The following is a 22,560-nucleotide window of genomic DNA, read 5'->3' on the forward strand; positions in this document are numbered from 1 at the left end:
CTGATTATCCACGGGAGAGCGTTGGAAATATGTTTCAAATACTGTGAGGAACTACTTCGTTGACTGTTTGAGAGGAAGACAAAAATGTGCTGGGCACTTTTCTACATTTGACATCTGCAAGAATCAGGACAGGAACTTCTATGCCTGCTCTGTCAACATTTACAGGACAGGAACTTCTATGCCTTCTCTGTCAACATTAACAGGCCATGTACTTCTATGCCAGCTCTGTCAACATTAACAGGACAGGTACTTCTATGCCTCCTCTGTCAACATTAACAGGACAGGTACTTCTATGCCTCCTCTGTCAACATTAACAGGACAGGTACTTCGCCTGCTCTGTCAACATTAACAGGACAGGTACGCCTGCTCTGCCAACATTAACAGGACAGGTACTTCTATGCCAACATTAACAGGACAGGTACTTCTATGCCTGCTCTGTCAACATTGACAGGACAGATACGCCTGCTCTGTCAACATTAACAGGACAGGTACTTCTATGCCTTCTCTGTCAACATTAACAGAACAGGTACTTCTATACCTGCTCTGTCAACATTAACAGGACAGGTACTTCTATGCCTGCTCTGTCAACATTAACAGGACAGATACGCCTGCTCTGTCAACATTAACAGGACAGGTAATTCTATGCCTCCTCTGTCAACATTAACAGGACAGGTACTTCTATGCCTGCTCTGTCAACATTAACAGGACAGGTACGCCTGCTCTGTCAACATTAACAGGACAGGTACTTCTATGCCAACATTAACAGGGCAGGTACTTCTATGCCTGCTCTGTCAACATTGACAGGACAGATACGCCTGCTCTGTCAACAATAACAGGACAGGTACTTCTATGCCTTCTCTGTCAACATTAACAGAACAGGTACTTCTATACCTGCTCTGTCAACATTAACAGGACAGGTACTTCTATGCCTGCTCTGTCAACATTAACAGGACAGATACGCCTGCTCTGTCAACATTAACAGGACAGGTAATTCTATGCCTCCTCTGTCAACATTAACAGGACAGGTACGCCTGCTCTGTCAACATTAACAGGACAGGTACTTCTATGCCTGCTCTGTCAACATTAACAGGACATGTACTTCTATGCCTCCTCTGTCAACATTAACAGGACATGTACTTCTATGCCTCCTCTGTCAACATTAACAGGACAGGTACGCCTTCTCTGTCAACATTAACAGGACAGGTACTTCTATGCCATGCTCTGTCAACATTAACAGGACAGGTACTTCTATGCCTGCTCTGTCAACATTGACAGGACCGAGAAACTAGACATGCTCGGTGCGTAAATTATGGTGTGAAATAAACTCTGTAAACAACATTTCCACTCTGAGAATGAGAACGGTAAATTACTGTAATTAATACATGCATCAACATACATTTCTTTAACCAAATGATAGGGATTAATGATAAATTGTCTGTTTTACAAACGGTAGGCTACCACATGGGCATTCATGAAGTGCATTGTGGGCCGACACTGTATTTTGTATCTCCTAGGGCAGCATATCGGCCAGGACCGAGCTGGTCAGTCTTGATTAGTCTATAAATAAAGAAAAGATTCTGTATCTAATGATACCATGCCAGGTTGGAGAGGATTGGTGTGTTGTCCATTTGACACAACATTAGTGCAATATAGGCCTCATGCTACAACAACATTTTCGACTGCTGTTGAATAATTCATGAATAGTCAGACACATCCAAACTTTGACTGCTGTTGAATAATTAATTAATAGTCAGACACATCCAAACTTTTCAACTGCTGTTGAATAATTAATTAATAGTCAGACACATCCAAACTTTGACTGCTGTTGAATAATTCATGAATAGTCAGACACATCCAACTTTTTAAAAAATGTATGCATTTACTAGAAAGCAATGAAAATGTGCATTTGTATAAAAAAAAGTCCACACATCAAACCATTTTTTTACTGAAGTGTCATAGCCTGTAGTGCTCTACACCCCGCATCTAGCGCCTAGCTGCTCCATCATCTTGCGCCAAGCTGCTCCATCATCTAGCGCCTAGCTGCTCCAGTGTCTAGCACCTAGCTGCTCCATCATCTAGCACCTAACTGCTCCATCATCTAGCACCTAGCTGCTCCATCATCTAGTGCCAAGCTGCTCCATCATCTAGCGCATAACTGCTCCATCATCTAGCGCCTAGCTGCTCCATCATCTAGTGCCAAGCTGCTCCATCATCTAGCGCCTAGCTGCTCCAGTGTCTAGCGCCAAGCTGCTCCATCATCTAGCGCCAAGCTGCTCCATCATCTAGCACCAAGCTGCTCCAGTGTTTAGCGCCTAGCTGCTGCAGTGTCTAGCGCCTAGCTGCTCCATCATCTAGCGCCAAGCTGCTCCATCATCTAGCGCCTAGCTGCTCCAGTGTCTAGCGCCTAGCTGCTCCATCATCTTGCGCCTAGCTGCTCCATCATCTAGCGCCTAGCTGCTCCATCATCTAGCGCCTAGCTGCTCCATCATCTAGCGCCTAGCTGCTCCATCATCTAGCGCCTAGCTGCTCCATCATCTAGCGCCTAGCTGCTCCATCATCTTGCGCAAAGCTGCTCCATCATCTAGCGCCTAGCTGCTCCAGTGTCTAGCACCTAGCTGCTCCTTCATCTAGCACCTAACTGCTCCATCATCTAGCACCAAGCTGCTCCATCATCTAGCGCCTAGCTGCTCCAGCGCCTAGTTGCTCCAGCATACAGCTGCTCCAGCATACAGCTGCTCCAGCATCTAGCGCCTAGCTTCTCCATCATCTATAGCGCCTAGCTGCTCCATCATCTAGAGCCTAGCTGCTCCATCATTTAGCACCAAGCTGCTCCAGCATCTAGCTGCTCCAGCATCTAGCGCTAAGCTGCTCCATCATCTAGCGCCTAGCTGCTCCAGTGTCTAGTGCCTAGCTGCTCCAGCATCTAGCACCAAGCTGCTCCATCATCTAGTGGCAGCTGCTCCAGCGTCTAGCTGCTCCATCATCTAGCACCAAGCTGCTCCAGCATCTAGCGCCTGGCTGCTCCATCATCTAGCTGCTCCAGCATCTAGCACCTAGCTGCTCCAGCATCTAGAACCAAGATGCTCCAGCATCTAGCATCTAGCTGCTCCAGCATCTAGCACCTAGCTGCTCCAGCATCTAGCACCAAGCTGCTCCTGCATCTAGCATCTAGCTGCTCCAGCAGCTAGCGCCAAGCTGCTCCAGCATCTAGATGCTCCAGCATCTAGCGCCAAGTTCCAGCATCAAAGGACAGAAAGAGAAAGAGGAGGAGATGGAGAAAGTTTGAATTGACATACTACTTAGCAAAACAATTGCTTATCATCATTAGTAAACGCCCCTGCTATTAGGTCAAGTTGATCGACATTAGAAAAAAAGAAGGTTAATAAAAATAAATCCTAAAAATGTATATAGGCCTATTTAAACAGTTTTGCCGGTTATTCATTTTCATGACGGCCTTCATCCAATACTGTCAGTTACACCGTTATTCAATTACCGTCACAGCCCTGTGTCTCACATTCCACTGGAGAGGATTCTAGAATGATTAACACATTCCATGTTTTAAGTAAGTTCCTAGAGCGGAACTTGGGAAGTCTGCATGGATATGATAGGTGTGTGTTTTGTAGGGGATAGAATGAACATGTTGTGTGGCAGGCTAGGCTACTCACTGGGCACACGCTGGTTGAATCAACATTGTTTCCACGTCATTTCAATCAAATTACATTGAACCAACATGGAATACACTTTGAGTTGACGTTTGTGCCCAGTGGGCTCCTGTCTGCCAGTCAGGGAGAGGGGGGTTGGCGGAGTGGGTTGGGGTGGGGTAGCGGGTACCAGGACAGAGCTGCGGTATCCTATCATTGTTGTCTCAAGTACAATGTCACTCCAGTCACCAGCACCCACAGGAGCTTCTAGCCCAGTGTGGGAGCATGGGACTCTCATCTATCTGATAGTAACACGCACACACACACACACACACACACACACACGGAGCACCAAACACACAAACAACATGCAGGGTACCTGAACCTATTCAGCAGCTCAGCAATACACAACAGAGAACCAGGGAGGGACATCCCCTCTGTATGTGTCCCTCTCTCTCATTCCCTCTATCACGCTAAAAACGCAGTGGCATGCTCCTGTTTTCTTTGTTTGTGCAGAAAACAGCGTTGCCAGGCAACGGTAAAAGGCAGAGGGATGAAACTGCATGAACTGCGTGTGTGTTCAGCAGGAGCAGCCAGAACACACCAGTCCCCTTAAGAACTGTGTGTAACATGAGGTAGGTAGGTAGAGAGGTAGGTAGGTAGAGAGGTAGGTAGGTAGAGAGGGAGGGAGGTAGAGAGGGAGGTAGGTAGAGAGGGAGGTAGGTAGGTAGAGAGGGAGGTAGAGAGGGAGGTAGGTAGGTAGAGAGGGAGGTAGAGAGGGAGGTAGGTAGAGAGGGAGGGAGGTAGAGAGGGAGGTAGGTAGAGAGGGAGGTAGGTAGGTAGAGAGGGAGGTAGAGAGGTAGAGAGGGAGGTAGAGAGGGAGGTAGGTAGGTAGAGAGGGAGGTAGGTAGGTAGAGAGAGAGGGAGGTAGGTAGAGAGGGAGGGAGGTAGGTAGGTAGAGAGGGAGGTAGGTAGGTAGAGAGGGAGGTAGGTAGAGAGAGAGGGAGGTAGAGAGGTAGGTAGAGAGGGAGGGAGGTAGGTAGGTAGAGAGGGAGGTAGGTTGGTAGAGAGGGAGGAAGGTAGGTAGAGAGGGAGGAAGGTAGGTAGAGAGGGAGGAAGGTAGGTAGAGAGGGAGGAAGGTAGGTAGAGAGTGAGTGAGTGAGTGAGTGAGTGAGTGAGGGAGGTAGGTAGAGAGGAGAGTGTGGACTGGAGGAAAGGAAGGTAGGTAGGAAGGGAGAGGAGAGTGTGGACTGGAGGAAAGGAAAGTAGACGGGGAGGGAGAGGAGAGTGGACTGGAGGAAAGGACGGAAGGGAGTGAGGGAGAGGGATATGGAGCAAAGAAAATAAATGCCACATATTCTATGTTGGGTTAGGCAGTGTCCATAGTCACACACACACACACACACAGGCATTCTCATGGCACTAAGGCAAGCAGATTTTGAAGAAAAATCTGATGTAGCAGGAGATGAAATATGCATGAGCTCATTTAGTAAATTGGCACCAAACAGAGTTTCTTCTGTCTACAGTCGACAGCACAAATGTAGTTACAACCCATTGGAGGAGGACAGTTTCATCCCTCTCCTCCTCTCCTCCTCTCCCCCTCTCCCCCTCTCCTCCTCTCCCCCTCTCCTCCTCTTCCCCCTATCCCCCTCTCCTCCTCTCCCCCTCTCCTCCTCTCCCCCTCTCCTCCTCTCCTCCTCTCCCCCTCTCCCCCTCTCCTCCTCTCCCCCTCTCCTCCTCTCCCCCTCTCCTCCTCTTCCCCCTATCCTCCTCTTCCCCCTCTCCCCCTCTCCTCCTCTCCTCCTCTCCCCCTCTCCCCCTCTCCTCCACTGTTTCCATGCTTGTTCAATGAACCATAAACAACTGATGAACATGCACATGGAACGGTCGTTAAGACACTAACAGCTTACAGACGGTAGGCAATTAAGGTCACAGTTATGAAAACTTAGGACATTAAAAGAGGCATTTTTACTGACTGAAAAACACCAAAAGAAAGATGCCCAGGGTCCCTGTTCATCTGTGTGAACGTGTCTTAGGCATGCTGCAAGGAGGCATGAGGACTGCAGATGTGGCCAGGGTCCCTGCTCATCTGTGTGAATGTGCCTTAGGCATGCTGCAAGGAGGCATGAGGACTGCAGATGTGGCCAGGGCAATAAATTGCAATGTCTGTACTGTGAGACGCCTAAGACAGCGCTACAGGGAGACAGGACGGACAGCTGATCGTCCTCGCAGTGGCAGACCACGTGTAACAACACCTGCACAGGATCGGTACAGCCAAACATCACACCTGCTGGACAGGTACAGGATGGCAACAACAACTGCCGAGTTATCCCTCCATCAGTGCTCAGACTGTCCGCAATAGGCTGAGAGAGGCTGGACTGGGGGCTTGTAGGCCTGTTGTAAGGCAGGTCCTCACCAGACATCCCCGGCAACAATGTCGCATATGGGCACAAACTCGTCGGGTTTATGTCTATGGAACTTGTTCAGTTTATGTCTCAGTTGTTGAATCTTGTTATGTTGGTACAAATATTTACACATGTTAAATTAGCTGAAAATGAACGCAGTTGACAGTGAGAGGACCTTTCTTTTTTTGCTGAGTTTAATAAACCGTAGCAGGGTCAATTCAGATGGGTAGCTATCTGGTTACTATTTAACTAACTATTTAGCAGTCTTATGGCTTGGGGTTAGAAGCTGTTCAGGTTCCTGTTGGTTCCAGATTTGGTGCATCAGTACTGCTTTCCATATGGTAGCAGAGAGAACAGTCTATGACTTGGGTGACTGGAGCCTTTGACAATTTTTAGGGCCTTCATCTGACACCGCCTGGTAAATAGGTCCTGGATGGCAGGAAGCTTGGCTCCAGTGATGAACTGGGCCATACGCACTACAGACTGTAGCGCCTTGTGGTCTGATGCCGAGCAGATGCCATACTGCAGCCAGTCAAGATGCTCTCAATGGTGCAGCTGTATAACATTTTGAGGATCTGGGGACCCATGCCAAATCTTTTCAGCCTCTTGAGGGGGAAGCGGTGTTGTCGTGCCCTCTTCAAGACAGTCTTGGTGTGTTTGAACCATTATAATTTGTTGGGGATGTGGACACCAAGGAACTTGAAGCTCTCAACCTGCTCCACTACAGCACCGCCGATGTGAATGGGGGCAGACTCAGCCATCCTTTTCCTGTAGTCCACAATCAGCTGCTTGGTCTTGCTCACGTTGAGGGAGTTGTTGTTTTCCTGGCACCACACTGCCAGGTCTCTGACCTCCTCCCTATAGGCTGTCTCATCGTCGTCAATGATCAGGCCTACCACCGTCGTGTTGTCAGCAAACTTAATGATGGTGTTGGAGTTGTGCTTGGCCACGCAGTCGTGGGTGAACAGGGAATACAGGAGGGGACTGAGCACGCAACCCTGAGGGGCCCCTGTGATGAGGATTAGCGTGGCAGCTGTGTTGTTGCCTAACCTCACTGTCAGAAAGGATCCAGTTGATCCAGTTGTAGAGGGAGGTGTTTAGTCCCAGGGTCCTTAGCTTAGTAATGAGCTTAGAGGGCACTATGGTGTTGAACGCTGAGCAGTAGTTACCGAAAAGCATTCTCACGTAGGTGTTCCTTTTGTCCAAGTGAAAAGAGGGCAGACCAAAATCCCACTATTTTACCACGCCTTTACCATGCCTGCTTTTTATACTGTACCTGCATTTGCGTATATCTGAAAGGGGTAGGGGTAAAAAAAAAACATGGGAAATTGAAAACCAACCAAAGGACCTAGTCAATATTACTGCATTTATACCCTATAAACAAAATACATGTATTGGGGCTGTGTGAATGGTTCTCTGCTTTTTTTGCAGGTAAATTCACATGAACACTTCCATTGTTGAACAACTCCCTAATTAGAAATGGGTATCACAATCCTATTGTCCTCTTATTGTCTGGTACTGTATAAATGTAGTTACAGTCGTACAGTAGGATAACTGGTTGTTTATCAGTATAAATGTAGTTACAGTCGTACAGTAGGATAACTGGCTGTTTTTCAGTATAAATGTAGTTACAGTCGTACAGTAGGATAACTGGCTGTTTTTCAGTATAAATGTAGTTACAGTCGTACAGTAGGATAACTGGCTGTTTATCAGTATAAATGTAGTTACAGTCGTACAGTAGGATAACTGGCTGTTTTTCAGTATAAATGTAGTTACAGTCGTACAGTAGGATAACTGGCTGTTTATCAGTATAAATGTAATTACAGTCGTACAGTAGGATAACTGGCTGTTTATCAGTATAAATGTAGTTACAGTCGTACAGTAGGATAACTGGCTGTTTATCAGTATAAATGTAGTTACAGTCGTACAGTAGGATAACTGGCTGTTTATCAGTATAAATGTAGTTACAGTCGTACAGTAGGATAACTGGCTGTTTATCAGTATAAATGTAGTTACAGTCGTACAGTAGGATAACTGGCTGTTTATCAGTATGAATGTAGTTATAGTCGTACAGTAGGATAACTGGCTGTTTCTCAGTATAAATGTAATTACAGTCGTACAGTAGGATAACTGGCTGTTTATCAGTATAAATGTAGTTACAGTCGTACAGTAGGATAACTGGCTGTTTATCAGTATAAATGTAATTACAGTCGTACAGTAGGATAACTGGCTGTTTATCAGTATGAATGTAATTACAGTCGTACAGTAGGATAACTGGCTGTTTATCAGTATAAATGTAGTTACAGTCGTACAGTAGGATAACTGGCTGTTTCTCAGTATAAATGTAGTTACAGTTGTACAGTAGGATAACTGGCTGTTTATCAGTATAAATGTAATTACAGTCGTACAGTAGGATAACTGGCTGTTTCTCAGTATAAATGTAGTTACAGTCGTACAGTAGGATAACTGGCTGTTTATCAGTATGAATGTAATTACAGTCGTACAGTAGGATAACTGGCTGTTTCTCAGTATAAATGTAGTTACAGTCGTACAGTAGGATAACTGGCTGTTTAGCAGTATAAATGTAGTTACAGTCGTACAGTAGGATAACTGGCTGTTTCTCAGTATAAATGTAATTACAGTCGTACAGTAGGATAACTGGCTGTTTATCAGTATAAATGTAATTACAGTCGTACAGTAGGATAACTGGCTGTTTATCAGTATAAATGTAGTTACAGTCGTACAGTAGGATAACTGGCATGTTTAGCAGTATAAATGTAATTACAGTCGTACAGTAGGATAACTGGCTGTTTATCAGTATAAATGTAGTTACAGTCGTACAGTAGGATAACTGGCTGTTTCTCAGTATAAATGTAATTACAGTCGTACAGTAGGATAACTGGCTGTTTATCAGTATAAATGTAATTACAGTCGTACAGTAGGATAACTGGCTGTTTATCAGTATAAATGTAGTTACAGTCGTACAGTAGGATAACTGGCTGTTTATCAGTATAAATGTAGTTACAGTCGTACAGTAGGATAACTGGCATGTTTAGCAGTATAAATGTAATTACAGTCGTACAGTAGGATAACTGGCTGTTTATCAGTATGAATGTAATTACAGTCGTACAGTAGGTCAACTGGCTGTTTATCAGTATAAATGTAGTTACAGTCGTACAGTAGGATAACTGGCTGTTTCTCAGTATAAATGTAGTTACAGTCGTACAGTAGGATAACTGGCTGTTTATCAGTATAAATGTAATTACAGTCGTACAGTAGGATAACTGGCTGTTTAGCAGTCTGTCTACTCTTTTTTCCCTCCCATTCCATCTCTCTCCCTGTTTTATCCCTGTGTGTTTTCCTCTATCTATATTCAGACACTAATATGCTTTATTGGCATGCCGGATTGAAACATGTTCCGTCTCTGTCATTCTCTCCTCCCGCTAACCCCCCCACTCTCTCTCTCTCTCTCTCTCTCTCTCTTTCTCTCTTTCTTTCTCTCTCTCTCTTTCTCTTTGTCTCTCACTCTCGCTAGCTCTCAGCTTTCCCATGTTGATTCTCAGCCTCCTGCCCCTCCTCCTGTTGCCGGGCCAGGGTTGCCATGCCGCTGACATTCCGGAGGACACCACGGCAGAGTTCTCCGTCAGACTGTACCACCTGCTGCAGGCGCGGGGGGGGGACGACAACATCATCTTCTCCCCCCTGAGTGTGGCTGTGGCCCTGGGCATGGTGGAGCTGGGGGCCCGCGGGGCCTCCCTCACACAGATACGCCAGGCTGTTGGCTTCAGCCACCTACCTACAGGTATACACACTGCAGAACACACACACAGCCAACTACCTACAGGTATACACACTGCAGAACACACACACATCCACCTACCTACAGGTATACACACTAGAGGTCGACCGATTTATGATTTTTCAACGCCGATACCAATGATTGGAGGACCAAAAAAGCAGATACCGATTAATCGGCCAATTTTTTTATTTTATTTATTTGTAATAATGACAATTACAACAATACTGAATGAAGACTTATTTTAACTTAAGGTAATACAACAATAAAATCAATTTCGCCTCAAATAAATAATGAAATGTGTTCAATTTGGTTTAAATAATGAAAAAACTAAGTGTTGGAGAAGAAAGTAAAAGTGCAATATGTGCCATGTAAGAAAGCTAACGTTTAAGTTCCTTGCTCAGAACATGAGAACATATGAAAGCTGGTGGTTCCTTTTAACATGAGACTTCAATATTCCCAGTTAAGAAGTTTTAGGTTGTAGTTATTATAGGAATTATAGGACTATTTCTTTCTATACCATTTGTATTTCATATACCTTTGACTATTAGATGCTCTTATAGGCACTTTAGTATTGCCAGTGTAACAGTATAGCTTCCGTCCCTCTCCTCGCTCCTACCTGGGCTCGAACCAGGAACACATCGACAACAGCCACCCTCGAAGCAGCTTTACCCATACAGAGCAAGGGGAACAACCACTCCAAGGCTCAGAGCGAGTAACGTTTGAAACGCTATTAGCGCGCGCTAACTAGCTCGGTTACACCAACCTTACCTCTGGAGTTGATAGGCTTGAAGTCATAAACAGCGCAATGCTTGACACACAACGAAGAGCTGCTGGCAAAACGCCCGAATATGCTGTTTGAATTCATGTTTACACGCCTGCTTCTGCCTACCACCGCTCAGTCAGATACTTCGATACTTGTATGCTCAGTCAGATTATATGCAACGCAGGACACGCTAGATAATATCTAGTAATATCATCAACCATGTGCAGTTAACTAGTGATTATGATTGATTGATTTGGCTTACTGTATTTGCGTAACAGGCAGTCTCCTTGTGGAGTGCAACAAGAGGCAGGTCTTTATTGAACTAGTTAACTGTATGGTTGCAAGATTGGATCCCCCGAGCTGTCGTTCTGCCCCAGAACGAGGCAGTTAACCCACCATTCCTAGGCCTTAATTGAAAATAAGAATGTGTTCTTTACTGACTTGCCAAGTTAAATAAAGATTAAATAAAGGTGTAAAAACAAAAAAAAAGTCAAATCGGCGCCCAAAAATACCGATTTCCGATTGTTATGAAAACTTGAACTCAGCCCTAATTAATCGGCCATTCCGATTAATCGGTCGACCTCTAATACACACACACACACACACACACACACACACACACACACACACACACACACACACACACACACACACACACACAGACACACCTACCTACCTACCTACCTACCTACAGGTTTACACACCTCAGAACACACACACACACAGCCACCTACCTACAAGGTTGTGTGTCTCTGTCCGTCTCCCAGATGAGGAGTTCTCTCTGCTCCAGAACCTGACAGGGGCTCTGTCTGAAGACGACGCCCACTACATCATCCGATTGGCCAACTCCCTCTTCCTGCAGAGTGGAGTGACCTTTAACCCGGAGTACCTGCGGCTGATGAGGAAGTACTTCCGGGCGGAGGTGGAGACGGTGGACTTCAGCGAATCAGCCGCCGTGGCAGAGCAGATCAATGGCTGGGTGGAGAACCACACTGAGAGTGAGTCTGTGTGTGTAATCAATGCGTGTGGTTTGTATGTAATCAATGCGTGTGGTTTTTGTGTAATCAATGCGTGTGGTTTGTTTGGAATCAATGCGTGTGGTTTGTGTGTAATCAATGCGTGTGGTTTGTGTGGAATCAATGCGTGTGGTTTGTGTGTAATCAATGCGTGTGGTTTGTTTGGAATCAATGCGTGTGGTTTGTGTGTAATCAATGCGTGTGGTTTGTATGTAATCAATGCGTGTGGTTTGTTTGGAATCAATGCGTGTGGTTTGTGTGTAATCAATGCGTGTGGTTTGTTTGGAATCAATGCGTGTGGTTTGTGTGTAATCAATGCGTGTGGTTTGTGTGGAATCAATGCGTGTGGTTTGTGTGGAATCAAAATCAATTGTGTAAAAGGCTCATGATCGCCCGCTTGGAGTTTGCCAAAAGACACCTAAAGACTCTCAGACCATGAGAAACAATATTCCCTGGTCTGATGAATCCAAGAATGAACTCTTTGGCCTGAATGCCTAGTGTCATGCCTGGAGGAAACCTTGCACCATCCCTACGGTGAAGCTTGGTGGTGGCAGCATCATGCTGTGGGGATGTTTTTCAGCGGCAGGGACTGGGAGACTAGTCAGGATCAAGTAAAAAATGAACGGAGCAAAGTACTGAGAGATCCTTGAGGAAAACCTGTTCAAGACCGCTCATGATCTCAGACTGGGGTGAAGGTTCACCTTCCAACAGGACAACGATTCTAAGCACACAGCCAGAACAACACAGGAGTGGCTTCGGGACAAGTCTCTGAATGTCCTTGAGTGGCCCAGCCAGAGCCCGGACTTGAACCTGATCGAACATCTCTAGAGAGACCTGAAAATAGCTGTGCAGCAACACTCCCCATCCAACCTGACAGAGCTTGAGAGGATCTGCAGAGAAGAATGGGAGAAACTCCCCAAATACAGGCGTGCCAAGCTTGTAGAGTCATACCCAAGAAGACTCTGCCAAAGATGCTTCAACAGAGTATTGAGTAAAGGGTCTGAATACTTATGTAAATGTGACATTTCTGTTTTTTATTTTCAGTAAATTAGCACAAATTTCTAAATACCTGTTGTGCTTTGTCATTATAGGGTATTGTGATGTCATTATGGGGTATTGTGATGTCATTATGGGGTATTGTGATGTCATTATTGGGTATAGTGATGTCATTATGGGGTATTGTGTGTAGATCGAGGGGGAAAAACAATGTAATCAATTTTAGAATAAGGCTGTAACGTGGAAAAAGGGGTCTGAACACTTTCCAAAGTCATTGTATATAAGTTACCCCGCGGATGGGTGTGTGTGTGTGTGTGTGTGTGTGTGTGTGTGTGTGTGTGTGTGTGTGTGTGTGTGTGTGTGTGTGTGTGTGTGTGTGTGTGTGTGTGTGTGTGTGTGTGTGTGTGTGTGTGTGTGTGTGTGTGTGTGTGTGTGTGTGTGTGTGTGTGTGTGTGTGTGTGTGTCTCCAGGTAAGATCCGTGACCTGTTGTCAGCTGATGACTTCAGCAGTGTGACCCAGCTGACCCTGGTCAACGCTGTGTACTTCCGGGGCAGCTGGAAGAACCAGTTCAGACCGGAAAACACCAGAACCTTCTCCTTCAGCAAAGACGACGGGAGCGAGGCCCAGACACACATGATGTACCAGCAGGGAGACTTCTACTATGGTGTGTGTGTGTGAACTCTCATGTACCAGTAGGAATAGAAACAGGTCTGCCAGAAGACACCTGTATATAAATCTATCACACAAACAAACACACACACACTCTCACAAACACACACACACTCTCACAAACACACACACACACACTTACATAACCACAGACACACTCTCTCACACACACACACTCTCACACACTCACACACACTCTCACAAACACACACACACACTCTTATTAACACACACACACTCTCATTAACACACACACACTCTCACAAACACACACACACACACACTTACATAAACACAGACACACTCTCTCTCACACACACACACACACACACACTCTCACACACACACACACACACACACACTCTCACAAACACACACACACACACACACACACACACACACTTACATAAACACAGACACACTCTCACACACACACACTGTCACACACTCACACACACACTCTCAAACTTTAAACTCTGAAGACCGACCCCATGTCATGCTGCTACTCCCTCCAACCAGACGGCCTAATTTCAGAGTTTTACTGAAAGAGCTGAGCTAGTACTCACTGACTCTCACAAACACACACTCACACACACTCACTTACACTCACACACTTACACACTCACTTACACTCACACACTCTCACAAACACACACACATACAAACCCTTTTGCACAAAAAATGAAATGTGCTATTCTTATCTAGTCTCTCTTCTCTTTATCACAACCACAACCTCTGATATTGTCCTTATTTTAAACAGAAAATAAATATGTCTCTGAAATTTCCTACATGTTTGTGTGTATCTGTCTGTATGTGTGTCTGTCTGTGTGTGTGTCTGTCTGTGTCTGTGTGTGTGTCAGGTGAGTTCAGTGATGGTTCATCCGAGGCAGGTGGTGTGTACCAGGTGTTGGAGATGCCCTATGAAGGAGAGGACATGAGCATGCTGGTGGTGTTACCCAGACAGGAAGTCCCCCTGGCAGTCCTGGAGCCAATCATCAGAGCCCCTCTCTTGGAGGAGTGGGCCAACAACGTCAAGAGGCAGAAGGTGGAGGTCTACCTGCCCAGGTAGAGGACAAAACACACACACGCACATCTCTGTTTATCTGTTGTCAGGTTGGATGTGAGACACACACTGGCTCACACACACTTGTTCCGTTGTGTGTGTGTGTGTGTGTGTGTGTGTGTGTGTGTGTGTGTGTGTGTGTGTGTGTGTGTGTGTTGTCAGGTTTAAGGTTGAGCAGAAGGTAGACCTGAAGGAGGCTCTGCAGGATCTGGGCATCAAGAACATCTTCAGTAAAGACGCTGACCTCTCTGCCATGACAGGTGAGATGGCGAGTAAAAGCCTTGCCCATGACACACACACAGACACACACACACTGACAGACGCAGACACACACACACACACACATACAAACAAACAGACCTCTCCCATGACAGATGAGATGTTATTATTGGTATTTAATTGAAGTGGTTGTGGGGAAAAGTCTGAGGAACAAGCAGCGGTAGGTTTCATCATTCTAATGTAATTATACAATATGACGTAACATCAAACAGCATCAGAGAAACTGACCAACTTCCTGGAGAAAGATTCCAGGCTAATACTCTGTGTTTACATGTTCACGTGAATGATCCATGTGTCATCCTTGTAACCTTGGACCCTGTACTTTTAGGGATGCGCTCTGACATCACTTCCTATCAACAGAGAACCAGTACAAACTATTCCAAACCAACAGATAGCTCTGACATCACTTCCTATCAACAGAGAACCAGTACAAACTATTCCAAACCAACAGATAGCTCTGACATCACTTCCTATCAACAGAGAACCAGTACAAACTATTCCAAACCAACAGATAGCTCTGACATCACTTCCTATCAACAGAGAGCTAACCAGTTATAACCAGGGAGAATAGCAGACATCCCTCTGACACAGAGACCTATATTAAAAGCCTTCAGGTTTTAGAACCACACCATGTTGGTGCCTTTATTCTCTAAATGTCGCTGATGTAACAAAACATCAGAGTTTTGTTCCCTGTGACAGGACCAGCTGCAAACAGAGCCGCCAATTTAACAGACCTTTTGTATTGATTAGCATTGGGGATAATGTGTATCCAGGCCTTTACTGTGTTGTGACGTCAACACATATCTGCTTTCACTGGACATCTTCATAGGTTTAAAAAATGATCAGAAATCAACAGCACAACGCCGAAGCCGACACTATCACTTAGCAACGACCATGGAGGAGACAGTACACTATCACTTAGCAACGACCATGGAGGAGAAAGTAGACTATCACTTAGCAACGACCATGGAGGAGAAAGTAGACTATCACTTAGCAACGACCATGGAGGAGACAGTACACTATCACTTAGCAACGACCATGGAGGAGACAGTAGACTATCACTTAGCAACGACCATGGAGGAGACAGTACACTATCACTTAGCAACGACCATCGGTCGGTCTGAATATCTCTACCAAGGTACCGGGATCTGAGTGGGTCGGTCTGAATATCTCTACCAAGGTACCTTGAGCTGAGTGGGTTGGTCTGAATATCTCTACCAAGGTACCGGGATCTGAGTGGGTCGGTCTGAATATCTCTACCAAAGTACCGGGATCTGAGTGGGTCGGTCTGAATATCTCTACCAAAGTACCGGGATCTGAGTGGGTCGGTCTGAATATCTACCAAAGTACCGGGATCTGAGTGGGTCGGTCTGAATATCTACCAAAGTACCGGGATCTGAGTGGGTCCGTCAGATTGACAGAACAGCACCGCCCGTCAGAGGGTAAAAATAGACAGGGAGAGATCTTTAACCGTCTCCGTTAGAGTGGTAGAAACACTTCACATGTCAGAGTGTGAAATGAGTCTCCTCTTTGTGTTTATACTTTACCGTGTGTGTGTGTGTGTGTGTGTGTGGTCCAGATGGTAAGGACCTGTTCATTGGAAAGGCGGTGCAGAAAGCCTACCTGGAGGTGACCGAGGAGGGGGCGGAGGGAGCTGCAGGATCAGGTGACCTTATAGTTGCATCATCATCATTCCTGAAATGACATTCTGTTTGCAGGGTCTACCCTTACTATCTACCGTCTTTCTGCTCTCTCTTCGTCTCTTTTTTTCTTCTCAGTTTGACCTTCGCTTTGACAGTATTATTTCATTCTCTGCATCTCTCTCTCTCTTTTGCTGTTAAATGTTTTCTTCTCTGTATCCACCTGTTATATCTCTATCCCTCTCTCCACCGATTAGTCCCGTCTCTATCCTTCTCTCTATTTCTCTCTCTCTCTATTCCTCTCTCTCTCTCTATCCCTCTCTCTATCTCTATCTTTCTCTCCACCGATTAGTCCCGTCTCTATCATTCTCTCTATTTCTCTCTCTCTATTCCTCTCTCTCTCTATATTTCTCTCTTCACCGATTAGTCCCGTCTCTATCATTCTCTCTATTTCTCTCTCTTTCTTTATCCCCCTCTCCGCATATTAGTCCCCAGTCTCTCTCTCTATTCCTCTCTCTCTCTCTATCTTTCTCTCCACCGATTAGTCCCGTCTCTATCCTTCTCTCTCTATCAATCTCTTTCTTTCTCTCTCTCTTTCTTTATCCCTCTATCCACATATTAGTCCCCAGTCTCCCTCTCACTATCTCTATCCCTCTCTCCACCTATTAGTCCCCAGTCTCTATTTCTCTCTCTCTAACCCTCTCTCTCTCTCTCTTTATCTCTTTATCAATCTCTTTCTCTCTCTCTATCTCTATCCCTCTCTCCACCTATTAGTCCCCAGTCTCTATTTCTCTCTCGCGCGCTCTCTCTCTCTAACCCTCTCTTTATCTCTCTATCAATCTCTTTCTCTCTCTTTCTTTATCCCTGAGCAACTGAGATTCTTCCAGTGTGTTGAATGTTCTCTCTCTCTCCCTCTCTGTGTCCTGTAGGAATGATAGCCCTCACCAGGACTCTGGTTCTGTACCCTCAGGTCATGAATGTTTTCTCTCTCTCTCTCCCTCTCTGTGTTCTGTAGGAATGATAGCCCTCACCAGGACTCTGGTTCTGTACCCTCAGGTCATGAATGTTCTCTCTCTCTCCCTCTCTGTGTCCTGTAGGAATGATAGCCCTCACCAGGACTCTGGTTCTGTACCCTCAGGTCATGGCTGATCATCCCTTCTTCTTCATCATCAGAAACCGCAGGACAGGTGTGTGTTACACTGTCCGTCTGTCCGTCCCTCTGTTTGTCTCTGTCTGATTATATAACATATGTGCCTGACCCTAGTGTCTTCTCTGACAGTTTCTTTCTCTCCTCCTCTATGTGTCTGACCCTAGTGTCTTCTCTGACGGTTTCTTTCTCTCCTCCTCTATGTATCTGACCCTAGTGTCTTCTCTGACAGTTTCTTTCTCTCCTCCTCTATGTGCCTGACCCTAGTGTCTTCTCTGACGGTTTCTTTCTCTCCTCCTCTATGTGTCTGACCCTAGTGTCTTCTCTGACAGTTTCCTTCTCTCCTCCTCTATGTGCCTGACCCTAGTGTCTTCTCTGACAGTTTCTTTCTCTCCTCCTCTATGTGTCTGACCCTAGTGTCTTCTCTGACGGTTTCTTTCTCTCCTCCTCTATGTGCCTGATCCTAGTGTCTTCTCTGACGGTTTCTTTCTCTCCTCCCCTCCAGGTTCTATCCTGTTCATGGGAAGGGTTATGACACCAGAGGTCATTGAGCCTACCGACTTCGACAATGACTCCATGTAACTATGACGACGACCAATGGGATTCCAGTGTGCTGCTATCCTGCTATGAGGTCATATGCTCAAAGCCAATCAGATCCAGGCAAAACGACGCCATAAACGCAACCTTTCCTCTCCCCATCGTCGGCTGTGTTTTTATACTCTTATCGAGAATGTACATGATTCCTATTCTATATTCTATATTCTATTTGATATATATTGATATATACAAATAATGTGACTGTGTTTTGATACTGTAAGCTTTAACCACTTGGTAAGAGAGAGGGAGAGAGAGATGTAAATATATATAAAGAAAAGTTAAATGGTTTCTATGGTCTATTGGATCAGTAGACAGCCATTAGACATCTGTGCACTGCCCCTTTAATTTCACTAGCCTCACACACACACATGCTCTGTCGTTTCAGGTGTCTCCCAAATCAACGCCATTATATTCCTGTACATTTACTACCGTGTTATATATAAGACTAGATATTTATTGCAAAAAAAAAAAAAAAAAACTTGTGCAGATTAAATATATATATATACGTATGTAAACACAGAATCTTAGTAATTCTATTTTAGTCCCCCCCCCCCCCCCCCCCCCCCACGCTAGAAGTACCCGGCTAAAATACTGATGAACTAACATGCCTTATGAGTTGTTGATTTAGTGCAGGCTTTTGAAGACAGTTTAAAATAGTGTGGTCTTGTGAAGAGGCGTGCAGGTGGATTTGGAGACCAGCTATATTCACTCTTTTACGGAAATAAATATCAACGTGTTCCAGTTACAATTGTCTGATGTCTTTTTGTATGTAATTGCATTGAATTGTATTTGGTAAAACTACTTTACATTAAGTACCTGTTATACCAGTGTAGTAACGCTGTACAACAGTATTAGTAATAGTAGTTACATCATTTCTAATGATCTTCTGAGGTAAATGGACATATAACAGTCAAGATAAGACTGTAAATGACCTTGACAAGCCCTCTGGATACATCACTATACCTCATTGAAATACCACAATAGCAAGAACAGAGTCGGCCTAGGCCAAATCTGAGCAATGTTATTTTTGGCCAAGATAGAGCCATCATTTGGCATGGAGAGAGAGAGAGATCTGATCACAGAAGTAGTCAAGGGCACACTGGAGGACAGACAAGACTAGGGAATGAGGCTGCATCTCAGAGGCTAACCTCTTCTCCTCCCCCTCATTGCAGATGATGGAAAGAGAGCTGAAGGCAGAATAACCATATCATTACAGAACAATGTAGTACTCCTAATACAGGACTATTAATACAGGACTAGTAATACAGGACTAGTAAAGGCCTGTTAATACAGGACTAGTAATACAGGACTAGTAAAGGTCTGTTAATACAGGACTAGTAATACAGGACTAGTAATACAGGACTAGTAATACAGGACTAGTAAAGGTCTGTTAATACAGGACTACTAATACCGGACTAGTAAAGGTCTGTTAATACAGGACTAGTAAAGGTCTGTTAATACAGGACTATTAATACAGGACTAGTAATACAGGACTAGTAAAGGCCTGTTAATACAGGACTACTAATACCGGACTAGTAAAGGTCTGTTAATACAGGACTAGTAAAGGTCTGTTAATACAGGACTAGTAATACAGGACTAGTAATACAGGACTAGTAAAGGTCTGTTAATACAGGACTAGTAATACAGGACTAGTAAAGGTCTGTTAATACAGGACTAGTAATACAGGACTAGTAATACAGGACTAGTAAAGGCCTGTTAATACAGGACTAGTAATACAGGACTAGTAAAGGTCTGTTAATACAGGACTACTAATACCGGACTAGTAAAGGTCTGTTAATACAGGACTAGTAAAGGTCTGTTAATACAGGACTATTAATACAGGACTAGTAATACAGGACTAGTAAAGGCCTGTTAATACAGGACTAGTAAAGGCCTGTTAATACAGGACTAGTAATACAGGACTAGTAAAGGTCTGTTAATACAGGACTAGTAATACAGGACTAGTAATACAGGACTAGTAAAGGTGTGTTAATACAGGACTAGTAAAGGTGTGTTAATACAGGACTAGTAAAGGTCTGTTAATACAGGACTAGTAAAGGTCTGTTAATACAGGACTAGTAATACAGGACTAGTAATACAGGACTAGTAAAGGTCTGTTAATACAGGACTAGTAAAGGTCTGTTAATACAGGACTAGTAAAGGTCTGTTAATACAGGACTAGTAAAGGTCTATTAATACAGGACTAGTAATACAGGACTAGTAAAGGTATGTTAATACAGGACTATTAATACAGGACTAGTAATACAGGACTAGTAAATGTCTATTAATACAGGACTATTAATACAGGACTAGTAATACAGGACTAGTAATACAGGACTAGTAAAGGTCTATTAATACAGGACTATTAATACAGGACTAGCAATACAGGACTAGTAAAGGTCTATTAATACAGGACTAGTGCTACAGGACTAGTAAAGGACTATTAATACAGGACTAGTAATACAGGACTAGTAAAGGTATATTAATACAGGACTAGTAATACAGGACTAGTAAAGGACTATTAATACCGGACTATTAATACAGGACTAGTATTACAGGACTAGTAAAGGTCTATTAATAGAGGACTAGTAATACAGGACTAGTAAAGGTCTGTTAATACAGGACTAGTAATACAGGACTAGTAATACAGGACTAGTAATACAGGACTATTAATACAGGACTAGTAAAGGTCTGTTAATACAGGACTATTAATACAGGACTAGTAATACAGGACTAGTAAAGGTCTGTTAATACAGGACTAGTAAAGGCCTGTTAATACAGGACTAGTAATACAGGACTAGTAAAGGTATGTTAATACAGGACTAGTAAAGGTATGTTAATACAGGACTAGTAAAGGTATGTTAATACAGGACTAGTAAAGGTCTGTTAATACAGGACTAGTAAAGGTCTGCTAATACAGGACTAGTAAAGGTATGTTAATACAGGACTAGTAAAGGTGTGTTAATACAGGACTAGTAATACAGGACTAGTAAAGGTCTGTTAATACAGGACTAGTAATACAGGACTAGTAAAGGTCTGTTAATACAGGACTAGTAATACAGGACTAGTAATACAGGACTAGTAATACAGGACTAGTAAAGGTATGTTAATACAGGACTAGTAATACAGGACTAGTAAAGGTCTGTTAATACAGGACTAGTAAAGGTCTGTTAATACAGGACTAGTAATACAGGACTAGTAAAGGTCTGTTATTACAGGACTAGTCATACAGGACTAGTAAAGGTATGTTAATACAGGACTAGTAATACAGGACTAGTAATACAGGACTAGTAAAGGTCTGTTAATACAGGACTAGTAATACAGGACTAGTAAAGGTCTGTTAATACAGGACTAGTAAAGGTCTGTTAATACAGGACTAGTAAAGGTCTGTTAATACAGGACTAGTAAAGGCCTGTTAATACAGGACTAGTAATACAGGACTAGTAAAGGTCTGTTAATACAGGACTAGTAATACAGGACTAGTAAAGGTCTGTTAATACAGGACTAGTAAAGGTCTGTTAATACAGGACTAGTAATACAGGACTAGTAAAGGTCTGTTAATACAGGACTAGTAATACAGGACTAGTAAAGGTCTGTTAATACAGGACTATTAATACAGGACTAGTAAAGGCCTGTTAATACAGGACTAGTAATACAGGACTAGTAATACAGGACTAGTAAAGGTCTGTTAATACAGGACTAGTAATACAGGACTAGTAAAGGTCTGTTAATACAGGACTAGTAAAGTTCTGTTAATACAGGACTAGTAATACAGGACTAGTAAAGGTCTGTTAATACAGGACTAGTAAAGGTCTGTTAATACAGGACTAGTAAAGGTCTGTTAATACAGGACTAGTAATACAGGACTAGTAATACAGAACTAGTAATACAGGACTAGTAATACAGGACTAGTAATACAGGACTAGTAAAGGTCTGTTATTACAGGACTAGTAATACAGGACCAGTAAAGGCCTGTTAATACAGGACTAGTAAAGGTCTGTAAGTACAGGACTAGTAAAGGTCTGTTAATACAGGACTAGTAAAGGTCTGTAAATACAGGACTAGTAAAGGTCTATTAATACAGGACTAGTAATACAGGACTAGTAAAGGCCTGTTAATACAGGACTAGTAAAGGTCTGTAAATACAGGACTAGTAAAGGTCTATTAATACAGGACTTGTAATACAGGACTAGTAAAGGTCTGTTAATACAGGAATAGTAATACAGGACTAGTAAAGGTCTGTTAATACAGGACTAGTAAAGGTCTGTTAATACAGGACTAGTAAAGGTCTGTTAATACAGGACTAGTAATACAGGACTAGTAAAGGTCTGTTAATACAGGACTAGTAATACAGGACTAGTAATACAGGACTAGTAAAGGTATGTTATTACAGGACTAGTAATACAGGACTAGTAAAGGTCTATTAATAGAGGACTAGTAATACAGGACTAGTAAAGGTCTGTTAATACAGGACTAGTAATACAGGACTAGTAAAGGTCTGTTAATACAGGACTATTAATACAGGACTAGTAATACAGGACTAG

General features: G+C 43.8%; 1 protein-coding gene across 2 annotated transcripts in view; it reads left to right on the forward strand.

Annotated features, from left to right (window-relative positions):
- Nucleotides 1–18,761, forward strand: part of LOC110508028 (serpin peptidase inhibitor, clade I (neuroserpin), member 1) — a 49,658-nt gene extending 30,897 nt beyond the window's left edge. Inside the window, exons 2-9 of one of the 2 annotated variants that reach the window (XR_016492528.1) lie at nucleotides 9,582–9,848; nucleotides 11,376–11,606; nucleotides 13,091–13,285; nucleotides 14,151–14,355; nucleotides 14,516–14,613; nucleotides 16,212–16,298; nucleotides 17,202–17,459; nucleotides 17,925–18,115. Coding sequence is in view for 1 of the 2 variants with exons in the window: in XM_090223994.1 (XP_090080120.1) it covers nucleotides 9,596–9,848; nucleotides 11,376–11,606; nucleotides 13,091–13,285; nucleotides 14,151–14,355; nucleotides 14,516–14,613; nucleotides 16,212–16,298; nucleotides 17,370–17,459; nucleotides 17,925–18,001 (1,236 nt within the window). In the remaining variant the exon portion in view is untranslated. Of the gene's footprint in view, nucleotides 1–9,581; nucleotides 9,849–11,375; nucleotides 11,607–13,090; nucleotides 13,286–14,150; nucleotides 14,356–14,515; nucleotides 14,614–16,211; nucleotides 16,299–17,201; nucleotides 17,460–17,924 lie in introns of both variants that reach the window. The other variant, XM_090223994.1, reaches the window with a different exon arrangement.
- Nucleotides 18,762–22,560: the final 3,799 nt, after the last annotated feature.

This window comes from Oncorhynchus mykiss, chromosome 27 (genome assembly GCF_057628025.1).
Source record: "Oncorhynchus mykiss isolate SJ-2025 chromosome 27, ASM5762802v1, whole genome shotgun sequence".
NCBI classification, from domain to species: Eukaryota; Metazoa; Chordata; class Actinopteri; order Salmoniformes; family Salmonidae; genus Oncorhynchus; species Oncorhynchus mykiss.